At 43.0% G+C, this 25,790-nt stretch overlaps 2 protein-coding genes across 9 annotated transcripts in view; one reads left to right on the forward strand and one right to left on the reverse strand.

The window, feature by feature from the left end:
• The window catches only part of mark2a (MAP/microtubule affinity-regulating kinase 2a), a 40,666-nt gene extending 37,243 nt beyond the window's left edge, over positions 1–3,423 (reverse strand). For 4 of the 8 annotated variants that reach the window (XM_072661604.1, XM_072661603.1, XM_072661600.1 and 1 more), the window contains exon 1: positions 2,150–3,423. In XM_072661604.1, the coding sequence (XP_072517705.1) occupies positions 2,150–2,191 (42 nt within the window). In that variant the 5' untranslated portion in view covers positions 2,192–3,423. The remainder of the gene's footprint in view (positions 1–2,149) is intronic. The other 4 variants (XM_072661602.1, XM_072661599.1, XM_072661601.1 and 1 more) reach the window with 2 other exon arrangements.
• Positions 3,424–7,930: 4,507 nt separating this feature from the next.
• On the forward strand, positions 7,931–16,788 carry LOC140539009 (uncharacterized). Its single transcript, XM_072661597.1, has 4 exons — positions 7,931–8,350; positions 12,021–14,164; positions 15,402–15,707; positions 16,075–16,788. Exons 2-4 carry the CDS (start codon positions 12,037–12,039, stop codon positions 16,338–16,340), a joined length of 2,700 nt encoding a protein of 899 aa, XP_072517698.1. The 5' UTR covers positions 7,931–8,350; positions 12,021–12,036; the 3' UTR covers positions 16,341–16,788.
• Positions 16,789–25,790: the final 9,002 nt, after the last annotated feature.

The following is a 25,790-nucleotide window of genomic DNA, read 5'->3' on the forward strand; positions in this document are numbered from 1 at the left end:
AGTGGACAAGAAATCACACAAATACCTCAGCATCAAACATCTAGTGTTCGATTAAAAGATCCATCCAGAGCTACCAACAGTGATAGCTGGCAAGCACAAAAAAAATATCTTTTTTTCATTCAATAATTACAAAAAAAAAAAAAAAAAAAAAAAAAAAAAAAAAGCCATGGGCCATTCAGGTTTTCTGAAAGTATCAGTTCGTTTTCATGAATCATGACACCGAACAAGTACTAGCACCTATTTGGCAACGAATGTATGCAACTCAACACAGACACTGGTAGCTGCCCAATGTGAGCCTCACTAATCAGACACAAGGGAATTTCCCTTTCTGAGCCCAAAGGTTTTTCCAAAACGAGCAGGGGAAACACTACATGCCCTGTCCCTGGAACATTTCAGCAACAGTAGCACAAAATCTCCACACATCCTTTTTATCTGTACTTTGGGTAAAGCTCAATTTCACAAACACCAGACAGTTAAGCTGTTCACTGTGATTTATCCCATGTGGCACCAAAAAGGGAACTGGTCATTAGCATTGGGACGACAACAGATCGCAGGGCATGAATATTGTAGTGTTAACTGAGTCCCAGTGAGTCAGATCACTTTAGACATGCATGTATGAAAGTAAATTAATGTCTACAACTCTTATAAAGTAGTTTTGCTATCTACAAGAACCCATAAACTTGCACATCTCCCGAGTTTTACATGTATAGCTTTCCATCAGAGTAAAATAGTGACACAGTACACGTTTTCTTTGGGAGCTATTTTGCCTATTTTGGTTGAAAAGCACCAGCAGCATCAGCACACCACTGTGAACAAATCCAACTTGGTCCCTTGGTTCTCAAAAACACTGAAATATCAATGCACGTTAATAATGAACATTTTTAACACTACAGTATTCTGCACCATTGGTTACAGAGAGCTGAACGGTGTCTACACATGTAGAGTCTGTAGGTTGTACTTTTATGACTGTATCAGGCTCATGGTGATGCTTTAAGCTGAACTATAATTATGTCACTTTTCAACCTCTTCCTGCTGGTGAGTAATCTATTTTTGGACGTTTTTCTTTCCAATAATCGCATTTGACACAGTCAGTAATTTTTCAAGATAATTTAATTTCAAGACATGGAAATCATGTCTTCCCATAGCAATAACAACAAAGTTTTAAACATTGATAAATTCTTCAATAATGCAAATTCTAGTAGCATTAGCTACATTTCTTGGTGAGTCTCTGTTGAAAACCATAATTCACAACAGATCACACATCTAGGATTAGGCAGAAATGAGATTTTTGGTTGTTTGCAAAGTTGCCATGCAAACTTTACTGTACTGGAAATGTCAACACTGCGTTTTTGCTTCAGTGGCCCCTGTTACTTCAAATGAAGTATAATGTTTATAATAAATAAAAGTAAAGGTGAAATAAAGTTACCTTTCAAACAATTCTGTTTATAATACAAACACAGATTCAGGCAAGATAATCCAACACGAACAAAACTAATATCCTGTAAGATTCAACATGTTTGACTATAGTTTTGCAGTGAAACGACAAGGGTGGAAAACCTCCATGACTTTTTAGCTTCGTTACTTCAACGGGAAATAGACACTTCATGAGAGCTGTAGGGACTTCACTGAAAGAGCAGATGATTGTCCAGTTTGTTTAAATCAATATCTCGGGGAAACTGTACTAGCTACTAGGTGGAAAACATTAGCTAACTAAATCACAACAGAGGCGAGAGAAATCACAAGCAGCCAGAAGAACCGGCTAACGTAGCACTAGCTAGCACTAGCTTAACTTGTAAACACCTAGCTTGCTAGCTAGACATATAGAAATAACGTTAGCTAGCTACCTTCACATTTACACAACCATACAGCAAACTCGGCTCACTGGTCAAAACGTCGACACGTCTCTTAAACAGTGGATGGGTTCTCAATTACTCGTTTAAGCAGAGGATAAAGCCCACTGTGGAGAACTGCACTGAGCACCGAGCAGAAAACAACTTGTTGGCTAACGTTAGTTCAGCGCTAGTTCGCCGCTAACGCGCTAGCTGGCTACTTGCGTCGGTTAGCCGTTCAGCTAACAGGCAGTTAAGGAAGTGTAGCAACTTCTGCGGTCGCCCAAAAATAATCAGAAAATGACCATTAAAAAACTCACCTGGCTACTTGAGTGTTCATTCACTGGAGTCCGCGTCGTCATTTTGAGCTTTTAGACTGGGGTTGAGTTCACGGCTCTCAAAATTCAATCAAATATGACATCGGTGACACAGTTCCCTGTGAGAACTGTCCGAAGTCCACCACAAGATCGGCTAACTTCTAGCAGCAGCGGCGGCGGCGGCGGCGGAGGCAGCGGCGGAGGCAGCGGCTGCGCTCTACAGTAACTAGCACACGGGCACAGCGGGGCTGGTGAATCCGGCTAGTCAAGTCATAGTTCGCTAGTTGGCTTGCTGTGTTAAATATCGGCGGAGGGTCGTTTGACACGTTAATAAAGTGTACAGGAACGCCAGGCTGCTTTCTGACTGAGTGCACCTCTAGCTAAGTTCTGTATCTACAATTCACCGTAGCTAGCAAGATAGCTTGCGCCCGTTTCTCAAGAAGCACCGGAGATCAAATTAGGCAAATGGCAAAATAACGGTGTGATTAGCTAGCTAAATAACAACTCGCTAATGAAAAAGTGTGGTTAATATAATAATCAGATTTTTCTCAGCCACTCCAGATGCTATAAATCGAGTCCGGGGATTCCAAGTTAGGCCAGGTAAGTATATCCAATAGGTCCCTGCTTAAATCAAGCCCATTGAGAGCTAATGAAAACGGCAGCTCATCAGCATAGACATCTGGCAGTCCTCCTCCACCGATCCAGTAGTTAGTTCTTCAAACGTCTGTGAAAAAGTTTAGAGCTGAATTAGTTGGGCTTGCGACGGGCGAGCTAGAACAGGATCATCCGTCTCAACTAAGCAAAGCTCACACCCTCGATTTCCCGACAAACGATCATCATCCGTATCGTTAATCTCAGCATCATTTATATGCACCAGTACTTGTTTTAATCGAGACTGTTTCCTGACAGTCCGGAAAGCAGCAGCTACGAGCCACCAACTTAGTAATCACCGAGCAAAACCGTCATACTGATGCCTCCTTTGGCACAGTACCCCCGACTGCGCTGCCTGAAGACCATACTAACCACCTGCTAACCAGCGTCGTTAGCTGACCGGCTGACTCCCAAAAGCTCGCTGGTGGTTTGGCTATAATGTCAGGAGCGGTGCGGGATATCCGCGGCACTAGAACCGCCGAATTTGTAAACCGAAATAAATACCAAATAGTATTGTATATGTGTGTGTAAAGAAGCGACTGTCGTGCTGGGCAGCCACTAATCTGACTGCAGCGACCGGACGGATAGCGCTGTTGTTTGCGTTCAAGAGAGGACCGTGAATCAGTCCAGCCACGGCTTCCTCTCGAAAACTCACGTTCAGCCTTTAAAATAAAAGCCCCCTCACGGATTTATCTTCAATTCAAAATACGGTTAAAAAATCAGATTCTCAGCTCACGGTTCCTGATGTGTTATCTTTATTAACTGCCCAGGTTTCATCTGAGATAATTAGTTTTAGTACACATCTGTACTCAACTGCACCTTCTCACTATACAGAGTTTTCTGATTTTCGCTTGTTTATAAAACCCTACAGAGACTTTTAACCTGAAAGCAGGCGTAGCAAGCTCGCTCAACAGTTTTATAGTTGAGCATAAGTTTGGGCACCCCGGTCAACACTTCTCTGACTGTAAATTTAGATGGATAGAAATTGGATTCCAAAAAGCATAAAATTAAAGCTGAAAAGAAGCACCATACAAAGGTTCGGGCACCTCAAGATAACTTTTACCAAAGCTTCAGAGCCCAAAGCCTGATTTGATCACAACAATTGTTATGAAATGTAAAACTTTTATAAATGACCCCTCAAACCATGTCCCAACAGCAGCTGCCCTCTAGCACACTATGAGAAATTAAAAAACGATGCTCACGAGGCAGGAGAAGGTGATAAAATGATAGCAAAGTGTTCACTCAGCTGTTTTCACAGTTTGTAATGTAATTAAGAAATGAACAGGAAGTTAACAGCAATGATGGAGGTCCAGCTGAGGTCTGGAACACCCAAAATACCTTCATAAAGAACTGCTGGTAGGGTTGCTGGAAAGGCAAAGGTTTTCAGGAAGACTCGGAAAGGGTGGTGCGACGTTCTGTGTGCAGCAACATCTGCACACATTTGCCTTTAATGGATGAAGAAAATCTGTTCTGCATCATCACCACAAAATTCAACATCAGGAGCATTTAGGAAACAAGTCCTGAGGACTGATGAAGTTAGAATTGAGCTTAAAGCTGAGTTTGTCTGTGGAGAAATGTACAGAACAAAAACAAAAAAACTTGAACGAAGGATAAGGATAAGGCCCAAAGAATGAATTATTAATTATTTCTATGTTTTCCCGGACATTAAATGGCTAATGAATAATTCACACATGCATAGATTAGGTGGAACAACACACACAAAATGTTAGCACACCATTTTGTTATATTGTTTTCAGAAGAATTAAATATTGGAGGAAGCAGTTAGCTACAGATTGAAACCCATAATTAATCCATACATATAGAGTGAATAGCCCAGATATAACAATCATCATAGTTCCTTTATATCACTTACTGTTGACTGGTTGTGATTTGGGAACGTAATACACTTTGCTGCCATCTATTGGTAAACAATAGAGAAAATGATTGACAATCCTGATGTATGTATTTTTGTTGTTGTTGTTGTTTAGAGAGCCCATTTTCTACAGTTTTCTTGTATTTATTAACACTTCAATTTGAGAGGGTGGAGCTAAACGACTGTAGACTGAATATGTGTAAATGATGTAAATGAATCAGTTGGTTTTCATGACATTACAAAAACAGTGAACTCAAAAAAGCTTTAGGTTCAATTAATGGGCTGCATAGACCGGGGAGTGAACTGTACCTTAAAACTATAACAGTGTTTACATACTCTGTTAAAACTCCTTCATTTAAAAAACAGTGAGGAATTAAATAATAGGGACATATGATCACACATGGAGGTAAATTATTTTTGAGTAGTTCTTAGTTCAAAGTGAATTATCACTTTAAACTAAGACAATTATCAGTTTCATCGGAGGCAAAATCATATTAGTTTGAATTTGAAATCCATACATACGTATTTTAAAATGACCATACCTGACTTTAGGTAGCAATATATAAGCCGATTAGTGTTTATTATTTAAATATCTGATCCTACTTAAATATCTGATCCTACTTAAATATCTGATCCTAATCCTATAGTGAGATATTTTTACATTTACATTACATTTATGGCATTTAGCAGACGCTCTTATCCAGAGCGACTTACAAAGTGCTTTGCTATTTACCCAAGAAAAACCTTAGCTAGTTAGAATAGACTAATAATTCAGAAGATACCTCTAAGCTTAGACATTACTAAACACAATACAATAAGGTGACCATAGTACTCTAATCGTCCAAGTCCTCTCGGAAGAGGTGGGTCTTCAGTCTGCGTTTGAAGACAGCGAGCGACTCGGCCATTCGGACACCCAGAGGAAGCTTGTTCCACCACTTTGGTGCCAGGACAGAAAAAAAGCCTGGACGCTTTTGTCAACTTACCTCTACCTGTGAATTAGTAATTAATAATTTTTTTTAAAGTTGTGAATCTAATGTAAATAATATGGAAATGAAGAGCAGAGAGTGAAGGAATGGAAGCTGCGTGATATTACCTGAGCACTGCCTATACAAGACTGTTCTTCAAAACTGAGCATCTGAGCAGGGGGACTTGTGAGACAAGCCACAAATAGAACAAAAAGTGGTTGTTCAGTGGTTGAGACTGGAGCAAAGACACAACAGAGATATTAAAAGCACTGCAAACATCAGTCCCATGAGGGAGAAACTGTCAGACGGACCCAGCTGAAATGTAGGAAACTGAGCTTTTGACCAAATGTAATGGTGAAAAATGGCATGGTGCAAACCTAGCACACCCAATCCCAACAGTGAAGTATAGGGATGCAGGGAGATTCTGTAAGACAACCAAAATCCACTCTGATCAGCAAAACAAAGCTTGAGAGAGACTATATCTTTCAGCAGGACAATGAACCCAAGCACTAGCCCACAGAAACACAAGAAGGGTTGAACAACAAAGGGTGAATGTTCTTCAGTGGTCAAGTCAAAGTCCAGATCTTAATCCAATCAAGAACTGGTGGCCTACCTTGAGCAAATTTTCCAAGAAGAATGGGCGGAAATCATTTCCACACAGTGAGAAAAACCAGTAGAAACTTACCTTGAAACTTGTTATGGCTGTAAAAGGTCTGAAGGGGTTGAATACCAAGTGAGGCAGGCAGTTGCCAAGTTGTATGTTGCTATGGTATTCCATGTGGTTTATATGGCGTTGCTAGCTGCTTTCTATGGTGTTGCTAAGTGGTGCTTTGATGGTACAAGATGGTTTCTATGGTATCCCAGGTGGTTGCTTAAATGTTGCTTGGTGTTTGCTGTGGTATTCCCGGGGGTTGCTATGAAGTAGCGGAGTGGTTGCTCGGTGGTAATAAAATACTGTCTGGAACAATCTGCATAAGTGGCTTCTGTAATGCAGATTTGTCTTTGAAGGGGGTTCAGTACCAGTTGCTAAGCAATGTATATGTGATCACATGTGATAATGTCCTGCGGTGGCATGTGATCATATGTAATTCGTACCACCACATATGATGACATTTTTTAAGGTCAACATGTAAAAATCATGTTACATACTGGAGGTACACATGCAAAATGAATAACCTATGATATGAGTGATATCAGAGGAAAAAAAAAGTAAAAAAAAAAATCAGTCCATCAGTCACTGGTTAAAAATCTACTAATGGAAAAACAAAAAGCCTTTACCAAAGCCATGTTGGAGCCCCCTCATAGAGCCCCTTCAACAATTCCAATATATATATGCTGGGTCCCTCTGACAGTTTCTCCCTCATGGGACTGATGTTTGCAGTGCTTTTAATATCTCTGTTGTGTCTTTGCTCCAGTTTCAACCACTGAACAACCACTTTTTGTTCTATTTCTGGCTTGTCTCACAAGTATATATATATATATATATATATATATATATATATGCAAATCAACCAATTAATATTTCCTACAGTCATTGGACATAAAATCACATAAATTCAGTTATTTCTGTACATAAATGATAATGTCTACAAAGTCCTGCGAAGAAGGGAGGTGCGGTGGGCAAATAGTTGCCAGATTCTTACTATGTGGTGTTTCTGTCTATGAATCTGTCAATCATGTGCATTTATGAAGAGATTACATTTATACTCTTAATAATAAGGGTGCATCAAAAAGCGATGAGTGATGCCATGAAAGAACCCTTTTCTGCTCTATTAAGAACCGTGATAGTTCTTTATGAGACCAAAAATGATTACTAATGGCTAATAATTATTTAAGATAGTCCATTATTAAATGATCACACTGATGTAGCAGCTTTAGAGGGTTAAAATGTGCTTTATATGAGCACAACCCCATTTGGTCGTCCTGAGAAGGTAAAACGTGACACAGCCCAACTTAACTATACATGATGGTTAGTTATGTAACAGATGGAACAGATGATCTCAGCCGAGCTCCAGAGTTCAGGTGATTTCCGCTGCTGGGATCCATCCTGTGTCTCGGCGAGGTTTACCAGGCTGTGTTTATCTGGGAGCTCTCAGCCTCTCGATAATTACACCTTTACAGCCTGGACCGCTGCTGAGCCTCCAACACATGTAGGCCACACATTCGGCCGTTTGTTTTGGTTACCATTGGACTGGGATGATGTCATGCATTTCCAAACCCCACCTTCCTCCCCGGCATCCTCCTCCTTCTCGCGTCCGCGCGCACGCGCACGCGCCACACACACCAAGGCGCACGTTCACGCGCGTCTACGGTCACACTGTGCTGCTCTCTGTCTCTCCCTCTCACACATACAAACACATACACACACACACACACACACACACACACTCACACACATACATACAGGCGACCGGTGACAAAAAAAAAAGAAGCTTGATGCCGGGGAGGAAACAGCGCGCGTGCATTAAACGGCCGGGAGGAGACGTTTTGCGAGGGAGCCCTAATTAAGAAAACCGATACTAATATATTATTATTATTATTATTATTATTATTGATAATAATAATAATAATAATAATAATAATAATCAACATGCAGGACATAAGCAAACGCAGCTAGCCATGTAATCATGCAGCCGAGCGGAACAGGCGCTGGAGAAGCACACGGGTGACAGCGGTTAGAGGGAATGACGATACAGCGGACCCACCGAGTGTAACGTGAGTATCCCCCCTTTATTCTCAAGCCTATTCTGGGTGATCGCGGTTATTATGGCTGCCTTTAACGTTACTTTAACGTTTAACCGATAAATAAACAGGTGCGATTTCTCTCAGGCCTGCGTGGCAGCACATAGAGCTAGCCACCTTTATTCCTGAAAGGACTGCTAGCCCATCACACCCCCATCACAGTCACACAGCTACAACCAACATGCCTATATGTATATGCATACGTGTGTGTGTGTGTGTGTGTGTGTGTGTGTTATTTTCTCCCACAGGTAGGCTAGTCTATTGGCTAGACGAGCCACACAACACCCACGAGATTGCGTGACAGCATGGCCTAACCAGTCGTTTTGTCAATACACAGCATTCCCGTTCACTAGCAGCCCGTTCATTATCGCGTTATTAGCAGCTTATGATGCCTCAGCACGACTCTGACTGCAGTGGTGCTTTTCTGAAGGGCAGAGCTGGTAGAGCTCAGAGCTCCGTGAACAAAGGCCTGCGAGCTGAGAGCAGGGAGCTCTGTGTCTCTCTCTCTCTCTGTGTCTCTCTGTGTCTCTCTCTGTCTCTCTCCCTCTCTCTGTCTCTCTCTCTTCTCCACTGATAGAAGGAAAGTGACGGAGACGCTGGAGCAGTGTGAGCGTAATGATGGGTGACGATGCGCGAAATCCTTCCCTACTCCTCCTTCCACCTTATTTATTATCGGCACACAGGGCTCGGCTGTGCGGAAATTAGCTGCATATTAAACGCAGGAGATGATGCTTAAAAAAAGGAGCACTGCTGTGACCGAGAGCTCCTGTGTGAATGGATGGAGTGGGGTGGATGTTGTGGAGCAGGCCTGCATCTGACGCAGGCTGTGTGTGGTCACTGATTTGTGGAGCATGTGGACACGGTGTGAAGTGTGTAGCGTGGAGGAGTGCAGGGAGAGACCTATGGGCTATGGGGGAAATTCTGAAGGCCACTGCAGCTGCATGTAGATGATGTTCTTCCTTTCTCAGCCTTTTTTTGGGCAACAACAGCTGATGGTGTAGCCCACTGCACACATTTTGCAAATTTAAGGTGCCGAAAAGGGTTCTGCTACAGAAGAACCAGTTTTGGTTCCACGAAGAACGTTTTATGAGTGAAAACTCAAGGACATGCTTTGCTTTGGTGAGGTCACCTAGGTTAGCTTTGACGGACAGTAGGTCAGGTAGCTGGAATATCATGGCCTGTCTTTCTTTCTCTCTTCATCAGTAGCTAACAGTGTGTCTACTCTGTTAAGTAAAAGTGCCAGGAAGGGTTCTACTATAGAGGAACCACGTTTGGTTCCCTGAAGAACCTTCTGTGTAACAAAAAAAGTGAAAAACTAGTTACTAATTTCAATAACCATCTGATTCTGCAAATAATGTAGGCTACTCTGTGAAATAAATGTGACAGGAAGGGTTCTGCTACGGAACCTTTTAGGTTTTAGGCGAGTTTTAATGTGGGCAGTTGATATTGCAGCTGGAATACGATGTTCCTCCTTGTGTTCTGTTTTCAGTAGTAGCTCATAGTGTAGCCTACTCTGTAAAATAAAGGTTCCAAACAGGGGTCCGCTGTAGAAGAACCACCTTTGGTTCTGCAAAAAAAATCTTTTATGAGTAAAAATGAAATGAAAGGCTTAGATTAGATTTTAGAAGGTAACCCAGGCTAGGTAACCCAGGCTGGGTAATCTAGGGTAGTTTTGATGGGCAGTTGTTATTGCAGCTGGAATATAACGTTCTCTCTTCCTTTCTACCTTCATTAATAGCTAATGATGTTGGATACTGTGTAAAATAAAAGTGCAGAAAGAGGTTTGTCCAAAAGAAGAACCACACCTTTCAAAGCATGGTTCTTAAAATAACTATTTTGGTAAATGAAATATCCAGGTGTGCAGGACCTGCTTAAAATACAAAGATCCTCCACATGATGGAGACGTTCTACACAAAACGAATAGTTTTCCTAAAGCTGTACATCCAAGCAACGTTTATATCTAAGAGGTCCAGGTCCAGGTCTCCTCATTTCTGGTCCAGCAGAATCAGAGTCAAGCAGTGTTAAGAGATGGTTTTCCTGCTCAAACACACCCAATAATCTTGGGAGTTAACAGAAGAGTAGGAGATATGGAAAAAATACAACTTACAGACATTCACAGTGCATTAGTAGTAGCATATTTTAACAACTGCTATTAAACACTTTGATTCAGAATGGGTCAAGTATTCCAGTATTTCAAGTACTTCAATATTTTGATATGCTCATATGTGACGATATTTATCATCACACTGTCCACCTCTAACATGAACTAGGTATGCCTGAGCAGTGAAATCACCAACCTGTGCCCTCCAGAGTTGCTGGTGTAGATGGCTTTGACATATGTAATCACCAGTAAAGGCCATGTAAAACACACATTTCCATCTAAGATTGCTGTTTATTTCACGTCTGACTACCTACAACACCAACAACAGCGTTACTCTTTATGTAGTGTGTGAAATTTGATAAGTGTTTGTGGCAGTTGTGCTCAGACGGTAAGTAAAGCAAGCAAGCAAGCAGCCGATGCAGAGGCCACTGCAAGAGTGCGCTGTTCTGGCTTCAGTGTGCTGTACAGAAAACTCATTACTGATGTATTTTTTTATTATTATTTTTTTTCGTGGGACAGTGCTGATGAGGTGTTTGGCGTGTGAGCAAAAGTGATCAAAGTGATGTTGACTTGCACCATGACAAATCTGGGTCATATGTAACCACCACCCCCTTCACCACAGGCTACAAAAGGCAAGGCTGAAAAAAGAAAGAGGATGAGGAGACCGTCACCAGGCTCTGTGCGTGGATGTATGCATGTGGGATTAAAGGCATGGTGTGTGATGGCGTGTCCTGGAGTGGAGTGTCTGTGTGTGTCTGAAGTGCAGTTTTGCATGCGTGTCCCTCCCATGAGGTCTATGGCTGATTCAGCCATGTCACATCTTGTATTTGTTCGTCCAGTCCTCCCTTTCCCTCCTCGCTTCCTCCCTCCCTTTCCCTCTCTCTCAGTCTCTCTCTCTTTCTCTCTCTCTCTCTCTCCTTTATCTACAGACTTTCCTTTGACATTCCATAATGCTCATTGCTAATGTTACTAACTGTCACTTTTGTAAAAAATTAGCTGTTGAATTCTATAAATTCATCTTTGCACACATAGAATAGTGGATTTGTATTTTTATTATGACGCGCTGGTCATTATAAATTCAGTGCAAAATCCTACTTATGTAAAAGCTCCCGTTTTGTCCTTGCATAACCCACATATTGCCATATTGCTTATTTTCTCTGACTTTGTGCTTCTACAATTTGACGCCAGGAGACTTCTGTTTTTGTTAGGCATAACATTAGTGCACAAGGGCTGTTTACTTTACTTAACTGTGTTATGGGGACTGTCTTTTTACTGAGAAGTCTGTGATTTTATCCTGTGTATTGTTCTCTGTTGTTTTCGGTGTTCTCTTAACAGGAAGGTTGTGTATGACAGACAGAAACTATGATTAGCTTCTGTGCATTACTCATCACAATTGTTTGTGTGATTGTGCTTGCTGTGACTAATACTAAACAGTCTAAATACGTGTGCCAACTATGTATACTTCAAAAATTACTGAAATAACTTCAGGAACTGTTTGACTAATTCAGTGTATTCTTTTCTTTCTGATTCCTAAACACACAGCTCTGCTTAGCCCCAGATGCCTCCTCTCCCTCTTGACGAGCGCATAGTGGTTATTCAGCGGCCTAAAAGCTTGGCTTTGCGTGTGGCCTCCCCACCGACCACCTCCCAGTCTTCCTCGCAACGCCTTTCCACCCGCAACGAACCCCCACCCCACTCACCACAGCCCCAACCTCCTCCACCCCGTCCCTATCCACCCTCAAACTCTCTGTCCCTGGAATGCAGGCACAGGCATTTATCCCGTGTGCAGAGAGCAAAGGGCGAGCGAGGTGCCACCACAGAGGACAGCACCCGAATCCCTAGTCACTGTCACAGCAATGGGACTGTGACTCTGGGTCCCAGACCTCACAAGCACACACATACCATTGACATTAAAGTATCTGTGGACAAAGGAGGGACACATCCAGACAAAGGGCGCAGTAGCAGCTTGACCCGAGGTGGGAGCGTCAGAGAGAGCAGAAGTAAAAGAGTCTCTCTGCACGTGGAACCAGGGCAAGGTGACAGAAAACCCAGAGGGAAGTCTTCCGAACCACCTGAGAGGCACCAGAGTCAGAACAAGACCCAGCCCAGTAGCCACTATCAGAACCACCTAGCTGTATCACCAGGTGGGGTCTTGGAATTTGTTCCAGCCCAAAGACAGCAATCAAAACCTAGGCGGACAAGAGAAGAAGACCTGCCATCGAAGTCTCAGTCTGCGATTGCCAACTACAGGGACGTGCCTACCGCGGGTAACAAAGAGAACTCCAAACTGGGACCTGTCCAACAGCCTCCCAACCCCCACAGTCTGCCCCGTCACCACAGCTCTGCCCCATCACCCCATGTCTCCATCCTAAACACCCACTACCCAGCTGCCCAACCCTCTGCTCCCTTCCGGGCCCCATCTTCTTTCCAACACATCAGTCAGACTCGTCCCTCCCGTGCCAGGGAGCAACGCCCCCAGATCCTTCACAGTTTGCCTCTCTCTCCCATCTCCTCCCGTGGAGGCTTTCCTAGCCCAGACCACACCTGCACAATTGACTTTTCCCGCCCATTCAACTGTGGCTGTTGGAGGCTGGTGCGCTGTAGAGGAGCGAGAGGCCACTCTGCTGGCTGTCAAGGTGGCACTGGAAGCCCATCCTCTTCATTTTCTCAAGCCCAAGGAGCAACTCCAAACAAGAGAGGTGACAGCACCATGGGACTGAAGACCTTAGGAGGATGTCTGTCCACCGCCTCTACCACCAACACCTCCTCATCCAACAGCACTGTGTCAGACTGCCGCACAGGGCTTCTAAGACCCTTGGGCTGTGCATCCTGTTCGGGGGAAGGAAGAGGTTTTGAGAGTCCTGCCGCATTCCGTAAGAAACTGGTTGGTGGCTGCTTACCCTGTGCCCCGCTCTCTTCTTCTGCTCCCCTGCGTGCACTGCAGAGTTGTGTCAGTGGCTGCAACCCCAAAGCAAGTCAGACTGGTAGCTCCACCTGCAGCTACTGCAGCAGTGATCCCATAGTCGTAACTTTTAACCCTCACAGAGCCAAACCTCCCAACGTGGGCCACAGCATTGGGGCACATACCATGGGAGGGTACCAACCCGATGACGATGATTACAGCGTGCGCACAATTTGGCCTGAGGAGCTTGCAAAGAAGATGACTCGCTCTAAAACCCAACCCAACCACCACAGTACAGGTGTGGGGATGGGAACGGGAAGGGCGTGCATGGGCCATGACCAGAATGGAAGCAATGGAACCAGTCCAGTTATTTTGGACTGTCGGAACCTGCTCGAGTTCACTCGATCCCAGCTGACTGACCACGCAGGACGACGGAGGCTCCAGCAAGGCAAGATGGCTGTTTTGGACTTCATGGGGTCAGGAAGCAGCAGAGACCAAGGCCGAGACTCCCTGAAGAGGCTCTGGAACAAGGGAGGAGATGCTGGCATGGGGGATGGTGATGGGCTAGATGATGATATGCTTCCACGCTCCCCTTCCCCTCGTTCTCCCACTCCTGAGTCTCCCCTCTCCTTTTCTCCTCCACCTTCTGCCCCTGGCACCCTCATCAAGTCCAAACCCAGAGGAAGAGAGCGCGAGGGTGGGCACTCCTTGCCTTCGGCTCAGTCACTTCATTTGGTCCTCAACTCACTCAACAGGGAGCAAGACGAGGAGGAGAATGGAAGAGGTAGGCATGCTTTTAGCTATTCCTGGAAAACAACCCATAACAAATATAGTCAATCTTCCAGTTCCTTGAAGATACTTGATGGACAAACGGTTATTTTCAGGTCCATTGCTAATCATTCATGCCTTTCCTTTTGACTTTAACAATCCCAGTGTCCTCTTGATACACTATTTGAGTTCTGTAACCAAACTGAAGCTCATAAACACTAGGCTTTCCTGACTTGTGTGAGCAATGTCTTCAAGACTGCAGTAGTTGGAACATTGAGCTAAAGCTATCAATAATGTGCTAGAGCCAGGCCTGCCCTATGCCATGTAATTTCAGCAGCAGTCTCAGAGTCAAATCTGCAATTAGCCAAGTCTATGACCAACTCTTATCTCCATAGGCATCTTGGTACAATGCATACACATAACACTGCTCAATCTGTGCTGCACCGTTTCACTCTCTTAATGTATCTTTCTGCTTTAACCCTGATTTGTGCTCTAATTTGTAAAGTTCCCTCGCCTGAATGGCTTTGTCTAATGTACGGCTTCATTGTCCCAGCCTAACTGTTCTGCGTTATTGTAATGTGTTGCTTTTTTGTTAAAGAACCGCAGGATAATGGCTGTTAATTATAGCTGTGGTTTAGAGCAATACCAGAGCAGGGTAAGGAGCAGAATGATAATGTGAAGGCAAACAGGAGAAGAGAAGGAAGGATTAAAACATGTGAAATAATTAGATTTTTCTTGCAGAAATGGGGTCACTGACACCAAGCCCCTCCTGGCAGGCGATTAAGCATTTCTCTCATTTGCATCAATGAAGTCTGCCTGACATTTTGTAATTTCCCTGACATATTGTATACACTACCTTCCTCATAAAGTCTTCTAAAAACAAATTTATGACAAAAATGGTTGAGAAATAAATAAATAAATAAATAAAAATTCATGTTACTCTGCACCGCCTTCCCCATGGTGTAATGCATTTTGATGTCTGCATGTTGTTGCAATTATGTAAGCATTAAAAGAGCGCTCAGAGCCATGTTCAGAATGAATGCAGTTTTAATATGATGTGCAAATCCGGTCCCCTGCTCCATGGATGAAAGTAATAATATGTATAACACAGCTGTTTTGGCACGACGCTCTCTCCTCAACACCAGCCCTCCCCCAGCACTTTCTTCCCTAATTACTAGCTCACTTGTACAACAGGTACATTTATTGCACCCAGTGGACAAGATAATGAAAAGGTCTCTGTTTTTCTATGACAGTGCACCTCTCCCTCCCACTCTCCTCCTCCCTCCCCGCTTCCCTGTCGGACGAGAGTGTGATGACCCCAGATGTGGAGAATGCCGTGGTCAGCCCCATCCTGCCGTTCCTGTTCCTGGGAAACGAGAGGGACGCGCAGGACCTGGACCTGCTGCTGCGACTGAACATTGGCTACGTGGTCAACGTGACCACCCACCTGCCCCTTTACCACGTGGACACGGGTCTGGTGCGCTACAAGAGGCTCCCCGCCACCGACAACAGCAAGCAGAACCTCCGGCAGTATTTTGAGGAGGTCTTTGAGTTCATAGGTGAGCTTTACTGTCATTCCTTGCTCAAAATATGCGGACATAGTGCTGGGTAATGCGGGATGGGCATGCTCTATTTTTTGGCTTTTAGCATCTTTTCAGCACTCTTCATTCCGCCTCTTGTCGGATGTAAGAAAAGCACACAAAGGCTTTTCGTTTTTCTTGACAGGCTGATGAGTGCAAATGCATTTCCTCTGTTCCTGTTCCTGTCCTTGAAAGAGCAATCATATTAGAAGAGCTATAAATAAAACAAGAAATGGATTTCAAAAATAGCAATGGAAATAGAAGGGAGTCAGCTTGAGGAGCTTGACTGTTGATGTGTGGCGTATTTGTCTTGTCTCGTCTTCACTTTGTTTTTTTTTTTCTGCAGAGGAGGCTCATCAGAGTGGGCGGGGTGTGCTGGTGCACTGCCAAGCAGGCGTGTCCCGCTCGGCAACCATTGTCATCGCTTACTTGATGAAGCACACCCTTATGACCATGACGGATGCCTATAAGTATGTGCGGGGCCGACGGCCAGTGGTGTCTCCAAACCTCAACTTCATGGGGCAGCTGCTGGAGTTCGAGAGAGATCTCAACTCTGGGGTTACCCCTCGAATCCTCATCCCCAAACTGAGCGGCCTGGAGACGCAAGTCTGAGAGTAGAGAGCGAAAATAGCAGGAGAGCGGAAGCGGAGAAGAGGCCGAGGAGGTGGAGGAAGAAATAGCAGGGGGCTCCTCAAAAATAGATTTACATCTACATGTTTATGTGGGTTGTCTTCTGTGATGAGGTGTTTAAAAATAGATCAGATAAAAAAAAAAAAAGTATTCCAGGAAGGGTGCAAGTAGAGACGACCGGGGAGAGAGGAAACTGTTCAAAGGAAGAAATGGGAAAAAAATATTTCTATGAGATAATTATAGCGCTTTAACAGAAGTAGGAAAAATGTGTTTGTATAACCAACCTCAACAGTGATACATAAGGAGTTCATAATTATGTGCCAAGTTTTATAACGCTTACAATCCTACATACTAATGCATTACTGCTCAAATTATTGTATTTAAATATTATAACAATTATTATTATTGATATTATCTAGCAGCCCTCGTTGACACATACTTTGTGTGAAAGCTGTGAGGGTGGGGCTTAAATGCAATGCGGGGGGGGGGGGGCATTCAAACTGGCCGTCAAGCACAGAAAAAGATACCTGAAGGGAGGGGTGGGATGTGGGGAAGATGGGTTGACAGGGTGGGGCGGGTGGGGGGCATATTGAGACCCAACAAACTGTAGCAAATTTCTCACACCTTCTCCACTGTGCACAGAACTTTTCTAGACAGATTATTCAGTAGAGAGTTCAAATGCACTTTATTTTTTTATCCCAACTGTCTGTTTTACAGTCAAGACACAAAGCTGGCTGCCGACAGAGTTGAGAAAGCTCAACATAGCCATGAACCTTTATTTTGTCTTTTTATTTATTCTGATTTTAATTTACTGCTACTTTTGTTCTACTTGACTCACTTTCACATTTTCTTTATCTGCAATCCCTTGTGTGGGAGACGTGCAATAGGAGTGAACAACGATGGTGACGAAGGGCAGCCCAGTCAAAGACATCCCGAATTCGAGTGTTGGCGTTGGGATGCTGTTTCATGTCTGGACATTTCAGATGAATTTCAGTCTCCAAAGACGGCACAGTTTGAAGAGCAAAAAAATTCAGAAGGTCACGGTGGCCTGAAGAACAGCAGTTTTTCTTTCTTACTGAACCTATGGAAGCATTTACAGAGCTCTGCTGGCATGGCAGCGCAAGTACAGATTATATTTGCATTAGATTTTTTGATTTGATTACGTTTTTTATTGTTTTTTTTTCATTTGTAATCAACCGATACACTGAGATGAGCAACACATGAAGGAAATCATCTCCTTGGATCATGGAGGAGGATGATGTGAACTTCACTGCAATGTTAATTCACTAGCTTGTACATGTGCTTTTGGTGAAGTCACCACCTTTCGTATCACTCTAAATCTCTCTGCCCACAGCCCTGCATTGAACGGGTTTGCTCGGTTCCATTTCTTTTGTCGTAATACCTTTTTGAGATTTTGAGAGTGTGTTTCTGGGTTTGTTTGGTTTTTTTTTTTAGTCACACTTAAGTGAAAATGAGCTGAAAGCTATGGCTGACTGAGGTTGCAGTGGAATTGAATCAATGCAACTGTAATTGTACCAGTCCATTCCTATCAGAGGCAAAATGAGGAGGCTTACTGCATATGCTTGTGACTTCTTTAGTTTAGCAAGTACGTACATTAGCCTAACCCCATAGCAATCTACCACGTATACTAATTTGCTTATTTCCACTCATTTTCATGGCGGCCTTTTGAATAAACCAGACGTATTAAGCTCTCAGGACAGAAGGCAAATCATCTCCGTTTAACGATCGACTGTGGAAAACTTCCACCCTTTTGCTTCTTCCTCACTGTTCCTACCCGTCGGTCCATAGTTTACATTCTCTCCTCTTAGTTCACAGATTCCGGAGAGCGCCCCGGCTCTTTTTCTTTTATATATACTATGCACCATTCTAACTGTTCTTTTCTTTTTAAAATGGGAGTGTAATCTGTGACAAAAGACCAGGCTTTGTTCAGTTCACTGTGATAAGCTTTCTTCTTCCTGCATATTGTGAAGTTCTTAGCCTTAGTCCTTGAAGTCTCCCTTCATCAGTCTTGACTTGCAGGAGGTTTGTCTGCTCTCTCAGAGCCCTTATCTAGCTCGTTGAGGCAGTGGGCTTTCACCCACCACTTCCATGTCTCTACTAATCGCCTCCCTGCAGAACTGCGTCGCCGCTTTGCATTTCGGTGCAAATGAGCTGGGTCAGGATGTGGAGGCGTTTATTGAATTAGGGGGAAAAAAATAATAAGACGATTATGTGTTGTGATGCACTCTTAAAAAGAAATGGCTCTTGACTTGGACGTGCAGTTCTAAGAGAAAACATGGTCCCACTTTATCAATGGATCAATCAGTGGATGGGCCAGTTGACTGTCAACAGCATTAGGTCTTAGGGGTTAGGTTTAGAACAAGGAATAAAATTTGGATTAAGGTTTGGGGTTAGAATATGGGCCAGGGTGAGATTTGAGAAAATTAAGAAGTTAGGTTTAAGGTAAGGGTCGACATAGCCGACATAGAGGGGGTCATCGCGAATAACCTAGACCTCGAATGTTTTATTGCTTTTATGCAACAGTTTATACAAAATAAAAAAAAATAAATAAATAATCAAAGATGCTCAGAATTTTATACAGAATATCGTTGCTGTCCAATGAAAAACATGTATTTCCAAAATGGTGATTTTACAGGAGAAAGCAAAAATGGTCTTAACTTTGAGTGAAAGTCAATGTACTTTGTTTTTAAGTAAGTAATTTAGAGCATTTCTATTGGTCTGTTCATCTAGAATAAGTCACACAGTGTACAGAACAACTACAGGGTTCAAACTGTGGAGAAAACTAAAAATGAAGATGTATGACAGCAGCAATATGCTTCAATGCTTCAATATGCTTCAGTAACAATTCCAAAACACCAGGTCAGACTAAGTGGAGGTTCATTAAGGAAACTGTTGAGCCCTGTATGCAGTCCACCTTTTGTGGTATGGATGGAGCCATAGAACTGTCGAAGTAACAAGTTCAGCCAGAGACGTTATAATTGAAAAGACTGGTGACTTGTTGAAATATGAATGGGAGTTCTCCTAACGCTCAACATGACATCTGTTTACAGATTAAGTCCCGTCCTTCAACAACAAGAGCCAATCAGCTTGCTGGTTCTGCCATTAGCAGAGGAGGGTTGATGTGCTAGTGGGGAAAGCCCCTCTTGATATGCCAGAACAGGCTAAAAAATCACTTTTTTGTGCAAAACGCTACAAACTACTTTTAATGTTTCGAATATTTCGACCTGTCGTCATTCATAGAAATGGGAGCCTTTATTTGTGTGACTGGAAATTACTGCACGGACTTGCCTACAAGGAGTTGAGTGGTTCAGCTCAGCCTGTTCAGTTGGTGCCAATGCATTAGCAGAGTGATACAGTTTTGGTGTGAAAAGGCTTACTGTTTTTTGTTTGTTTTTTTAGAAATATCAGCACTCTTGACCTTTCTGACTGTATTTGACTTTGAAAGCCAACTGAATTGAGGTCACAGTTTTGCTCATTACCAAATTACTGAATTGTTCATATGCACAAGGCCTCTTGGACACAGCAGTGGGTTAACTTTGCTCTGAGAGACCAGACCAATCTCTGCAGTCTGTCCAGAGATGGATGCTGCTGATCAGTTCGAATATTAACAACTAAAGTACTTAAACTTGAATATTTGTACTTGTGGTAATGGTTTAAAGACTACTGACTATATTGCCATTATTTCTTTACATATTTACATCTAGCATTTATTACGACGAGCTGTTAAATTGTGGATCCCTACTTTGCTCCACTTTGCTTTTTTGTCTTTACCTTTTTTTTTATTTATCTGAAACTGCCAGTTGCTCCTGCTTACTTGGATGGACACATACAACACATGTTTAAGGAGTGAAAATGAAATTCCATGAATGCCTTTAGGTATAGTAACGGTCTTCCAAAGTCAGTGTAGCACCTAACGATGGAGAGGAAATTTACGTTGTGACTTCTCGGAGATCTTGACGTTGTTTGGATTTGTTTGTGCAATGTGCATTGTGTGTATGTGTGTGTGTGTGTGTGTATGTATATATGAGAGTGAGATGTACAAAGTGGGGAAGGAAGGTCAACATCTAGCGTGAACCTTTCTTACCATTTCTATTAGAAATCCCAACCTCAGGCCTTGCGTATGAATCATTGACAAAACTCTTAACCTCGATGGAAGCCTGCATCTGTCAATGCCACAGTCAACGATGCCTTCTTTTCCCATAGGTTTGCTCTTCCAGTCATTAGGAAATGATTACCTCTCTGTTCATTCAATCATACCTTCCATCCCAGACGTGAAAAGGACGAGATTTGCTACGAGGAAAATTAGTCAAGGGACTAAGTGACTTTTGACATTACCACTCTCTGTGAACTACACGTGAAGCCGATTGTTTTTCAGAGGCGCACTGAATCCATTTGGGAAGTGTGTGTTAATCTCTTAAGAATGAGAAGAGTTGGAGAGTGTCTTTTAGTTTCTTTTATGTGATATGTTGCGAGATCTCTTGAGCTATGTGTCTTTTTGCACAGGATATTGAACATCTAAATGTAAATTTTGGTGTATAATTTGCTCAGACATGTAAATCTACGTCTATTCCAGTGACTTTATATTTATTCATGTATGTTATGCCTGTTTTTTTTCCAGTTCCTTCTTTTTTAAAATTCTGATCTAAGTTATTGTGCCAAACCGAGGGGTGACTTTCGTGAGCTGGTGATCGCGGCGTCAGTCTGCGGAGGATAAAAGAAGTGCCCTGGAGGGTAACGTGTGATGAGTGCTGTCCCATTATCAGTGTCTTGCCTTTACTCCCCTGCCTCCCTGGGTGACACCGAGTTAGACCCGACGACGATGTTGTACTCCGTTGCTGTATCTTTATACTTTCTGTGCAGGTTTTTTCTCCGCTGAACTGCTGAACAACGATTCTCATGAGATGATGCTATATTTTCATATGTTGACAATGTTTTTGTCTGATCATTACGATTTTATCAGTGACTCTTTTGATAGACGTGTATAGAAGTATTAGGTTACCGCCCCTTACGAAAGGCAGGAGGAACTGGTATGCATGTTGTACCCCAATCTCCACCGAACTGAGATTTTTGATGTCCACGCTTCACTGTATAGAGCGCAGCTGGACGTATCAGTCTTTTCTTACATGTGTTCATTTTGTCTTCTTTGTGCTCTTAAAAGTAAAGGTTCCTAAAGGGTTCTCGACTTAGACCCAAGGTTCTAGGAAGAACCTATAATTGGTATAGAATTGACTAGTATGTGAAGGACTAAAAAGGTTCTTCCCATGCAAATCTCTAATCTCAAGCACCATCTACTGAAAGATTCCTTAGGAAACCCGAAGCGTTCCAGAAAACTCTTTTTGGCACTTTTATTTTTAAGGGCTTCATTGTCTTTATCATTGTGAATCGATAGGAGGGCTTTTGTTGCTTTCTTTTTTCCTAAAAACCTACTGTGATTGAGCGACTGTGATATATTGCTCTACAGCAACAATGATGATCAGTATTAGACACTGATTATTACCAGTGCTGACTAGGAGATTGATTTACCTCTTTAAGAAAGAGCAGAAGGACAACGGTTGGCTGTATTACCGGAGAACTGTCCACCATTGATGTACTTGGAGACTTCTGGAAAACTAAAACGATTTGTTGAAATACATTTTTTACATCAAATCACCAATACACAGTGTCTGGGTTTCTTTGCTACAGAGGTTCGCGGACCAGGCATCGGTACGATTGCATTCTACACTTCGGTACTAATCCATTCTATAAAGGGTTCTATGAAGAACCAGCTACGAGGTGGTTTTCCACCAATGTGCAGAACCCCTCCAGCATGAAAGTGGTCCTTTGAGTTGTTAGCGTTCTATATGGATTCATTGTCTTTTCTGAAGATCTCTTGAAGATCCCCCTTTTTCTTTAAAAGTGTAGTACAGGGTACAGTCAAAAAAGACCACTACCAACTACTGGCACGATTCCGAAGCAGGGGCATCAGTTTGGAAATTATTGGCCTCTCGTGGTATAGTCAATGAGCTTTGTTAGATTGCCATTGACAATTCAGCATTTTACCCTGCCCACTTCAACCTGCTGTAGTTACATAAGTGTTAGCCGTTGTGCTGTGTGATTGCTGTGTGCCGTGATTTAGTGCCCTCAGGGGGTTAAATCAATAGGATGCTGAGCTATGGCTTTACACAGGGCACAGACAGTAACACAATCAAACCCAGGTCCCGTTCTCTTAGGGCCTTCGTCAGTCCAAAGTCCTGGCTCTGCTGATGACAGTCCAATCATATCAGTTGCAAAGGAAGAGGCTGGGACAGGGGTGGTAGGGAGGGAGGGTGTGTGTGTGGGAGGCACTGCCTGTTCTGGACGCTGAAGCACAGGCCACTTCAACGTTAAAGTTAGACTGATAGAACAATGCTAGAATGGTGGTGTGCCTGAGAGGGATGAAAAAACTGGGGCAAGGGCTTTTAGGATGCGTGTGAGGGAGTGAGTGTGTGTGTAGAGATATAGAGGGTGAGTGTGTATGGCTTGTGCCCAGCATTTTGGAGCTGTGACTTTCCCAGAATAATAACTTGTACTATGTAGATTCAGGCCTAAAGCTTGTAAGAGTAAGAGTGTACTGTAGGATGCAAACACCAGTCCATGTAGTTATATAGGAAAACTAAGCCAAACCAATGCACCTGCATAAATCTACAGCAGTTTAGCCCCGCCCATTCAGACTGAAGTTATAAGACGTGTTGCAGCCTTAAATATTCGAACTGTGACATAATTTGTGTAATTTTGTCTTTTGAGGGTATGCACGTGAAGTCACAGTTGATGGGAGTCACTGTGGCTCCGCCCATTGAGCGGCAATAAGACTGACTGAGTGGCAGTGTTAGCAGTGTGTAACATCAAAAATAGGAAGGCTGTCTTGCGATTGACAGTACAAGCAGATTCAGCAAGCATTTAGAGCTATCCTTTCACAGACTGAAAGCTAAAGAAAAGAAAAGCCGATGCAAATGCGGAGTTCACTGATTGGTGATGTCATGCTCTGAAAACAGCCGGAAAAAAAAACACGCAGTTTAGTTGCAGGCTCAATGAAAAGCCTGAGCAAGGAAGCCTGGATGAACCAGTCTACTAAATGTTCCTGAAAACAGTTGAAAACTCTCTTTAGACCATGTTCTTTTCTTTGTGCTTTCAGATATGAAGCTTTTACTTCTAAATGTGTGTTTTGTTGAGCCCCTGGATATCAATGTGCATGGACCATTGGTTCTTTGTTCATTTGGAAGGATTGTTATCATATCCAACTGCTAACTTGAGCAGATAATCGCTTGTTGCATTCCGGGTTTGGCCATTTCCTCTAATGAACTCTAATCAGCCATGCTGTAAAATATGTTGCCACTGTGTCTGACTAAAGGAGGCGTATTCCAGCGGGATGTGACATCAGTGCAGTGTTTCTCAACCCTGGTACTGGAGGCACCCTGCCTTGCACATTTTAGTGGACTGCTAAAATAGTGGACCTGCTTTAACACCCCCTGCAACTCTGGGAGGGCTTGTTAATGAGCTGATTAGTTGAATTAGGTGTGTTGAGAACAAGAAGAGCACTTAAATGTGCAGGGCAGGGTGCCTCCAGAACCATGGTCGAGAAACACTGCTCTATACCCTATACCACCTCAGTGAATTTGAAAGGAAGCAATCAAGATGTGGTCAAGTCTTAAAAAATATAATGCACTGCCAAGCAAGCTCTAAACACTGAAAGGCCTGAAGGACCATGCTAGAACTGTTTCCTTGGTGAAAAACCCTTTCACAACACCTGTTCAAGTCAAGAACATTCTCAAAGTGGTCAGCACATTATTTTCAAAGTCAACAATCATAAGATCATCAATGTAAATAAAGTGCAAACCACTGGTGACACTTAAGAACAGAAAGGTCAGATTAGACTACTATACCACAAGAAATTAGCCTGAGTATGGAGAACAATAAAAGATGGATCTGTCAGACATGATGATGGCACTATTATGGCTTGGGCATGTATAGCTACCAGGAACTGAGTCAGGTAAAGGTAAAGGTGCACGTATTTGTCACTGTACAGTGTGCACTGTACAGCGAAATGGGTCCTCCGCATTTAACCCATCTGTGGTAGTGAACACACACTCACACACACACTAGTGAGCTAGGGGCAGTGAGTACACACACACACCCAGAGCGGTGGGCAGCCAACTCCAGCGCCCGGGGAGCAGAGAGGGTAAAGGGCCTTGCTCAAGGGCCCAACAGTGGCAGCTTGCCAAGCCCGGGAATCGAACCCACAACCCTGTTATCAATAACCCAGTGCTCTAACCGAACAGGTTGATGTTAGGACTGTTGATAGATGTAGCAGGAGGATTTCTGATGTGTATACAGCTATACATTCTGCTCACATTCAATTAAATGCTGCAAGACTCAAATGGTACAGTGAGATTCTCAAGTCAAAGAAATATATTATTCAATTATTTTTCCATAGCCAAGTCAGTCACCTGACCTCAACCTAACTAAGCAGCATTTCACTCACATTGAAGACAAAACTAGAGGTGCAAAGACCCTCAAACAAGCAGCAAATGAGCAAAAAAGCTGTAAAAGCCTGTAAAGCATCTAAAGGGAATGAGAGGGGAATTAGCATTTGGTGATGTCCTTAGGTTCTAGACATCAAACAGACAGTGACTGCAAATACTCCCTATATTTATAAATATCCTTTAAAATGGCAAATTCATGCCACCGTCCAAATAGTTATGAGCTTGGCTGTCTCAATCTTAAAGGTACAGTTACAAAACCATCCTGTTTAATTCTATTGGATTAAGAGGGGGTTTATACACCTTTGGCCTACATTTTATTTAGTTTAATATGAAATACCTGCCTACTACATTGTAATGCTTAGCAAATTGGTGTTTCACAATATGCATAATAGAGAAGTCTGCTGAATGTTGTGTAGTCCAGGACTAATCTTAATCCTGGCAAGGAAACCAACCCAGGGCAAAAGGGATTTAAACCAGGGCCTTTTGTGTTACGACAGATTGATTTCCTTAGCTATGCAAATAGCAGTTATAGCCTTGTCGTTCTTTTTTTTTTTTTTTGCAAGCTGCTATTCATGTCATCAGCCACGAGGCGAATTACGAGGTCTGAACAGGGAGCAGTGTGTTGCCCTGGTCACTGCAGGAAAGAAAGGCATTTTGCTAACTCAGTGCCTGCCATGAGCATTCAGTGTTTGAGTACTGTCACTGTTTGTTCCTGTACTGCATGCCTAACAGAGTTAGTGGTTATTTTGTCAGGCTATAATGGAAAATGCCACTGGGTGGGCCTTTATCAGCACAGATAAACCCTGATGTCCTGCAAATTAATAAACCATCCAATGATATGTCCACTGCTTGCATTGCAGGAAGCTAAACAGATGATGTCACTAAATAAATCTACTGAGCATCTAACCACTGA

The sequence above is a fragment of the Salminus brasiliensis genome, chromosome 18 (assembly GCF_030463535.1).
Source record: "Salminus brasiliensis chromosome 18, fSalBra1.hap2, whole genome shotgun sequence".
Lineage (NCBI taxonomy): Eukaryota > Metazoa > Chordata > Actinopteri > Characiformes > Bryconidae > Salminus > Salminus brasiliensis.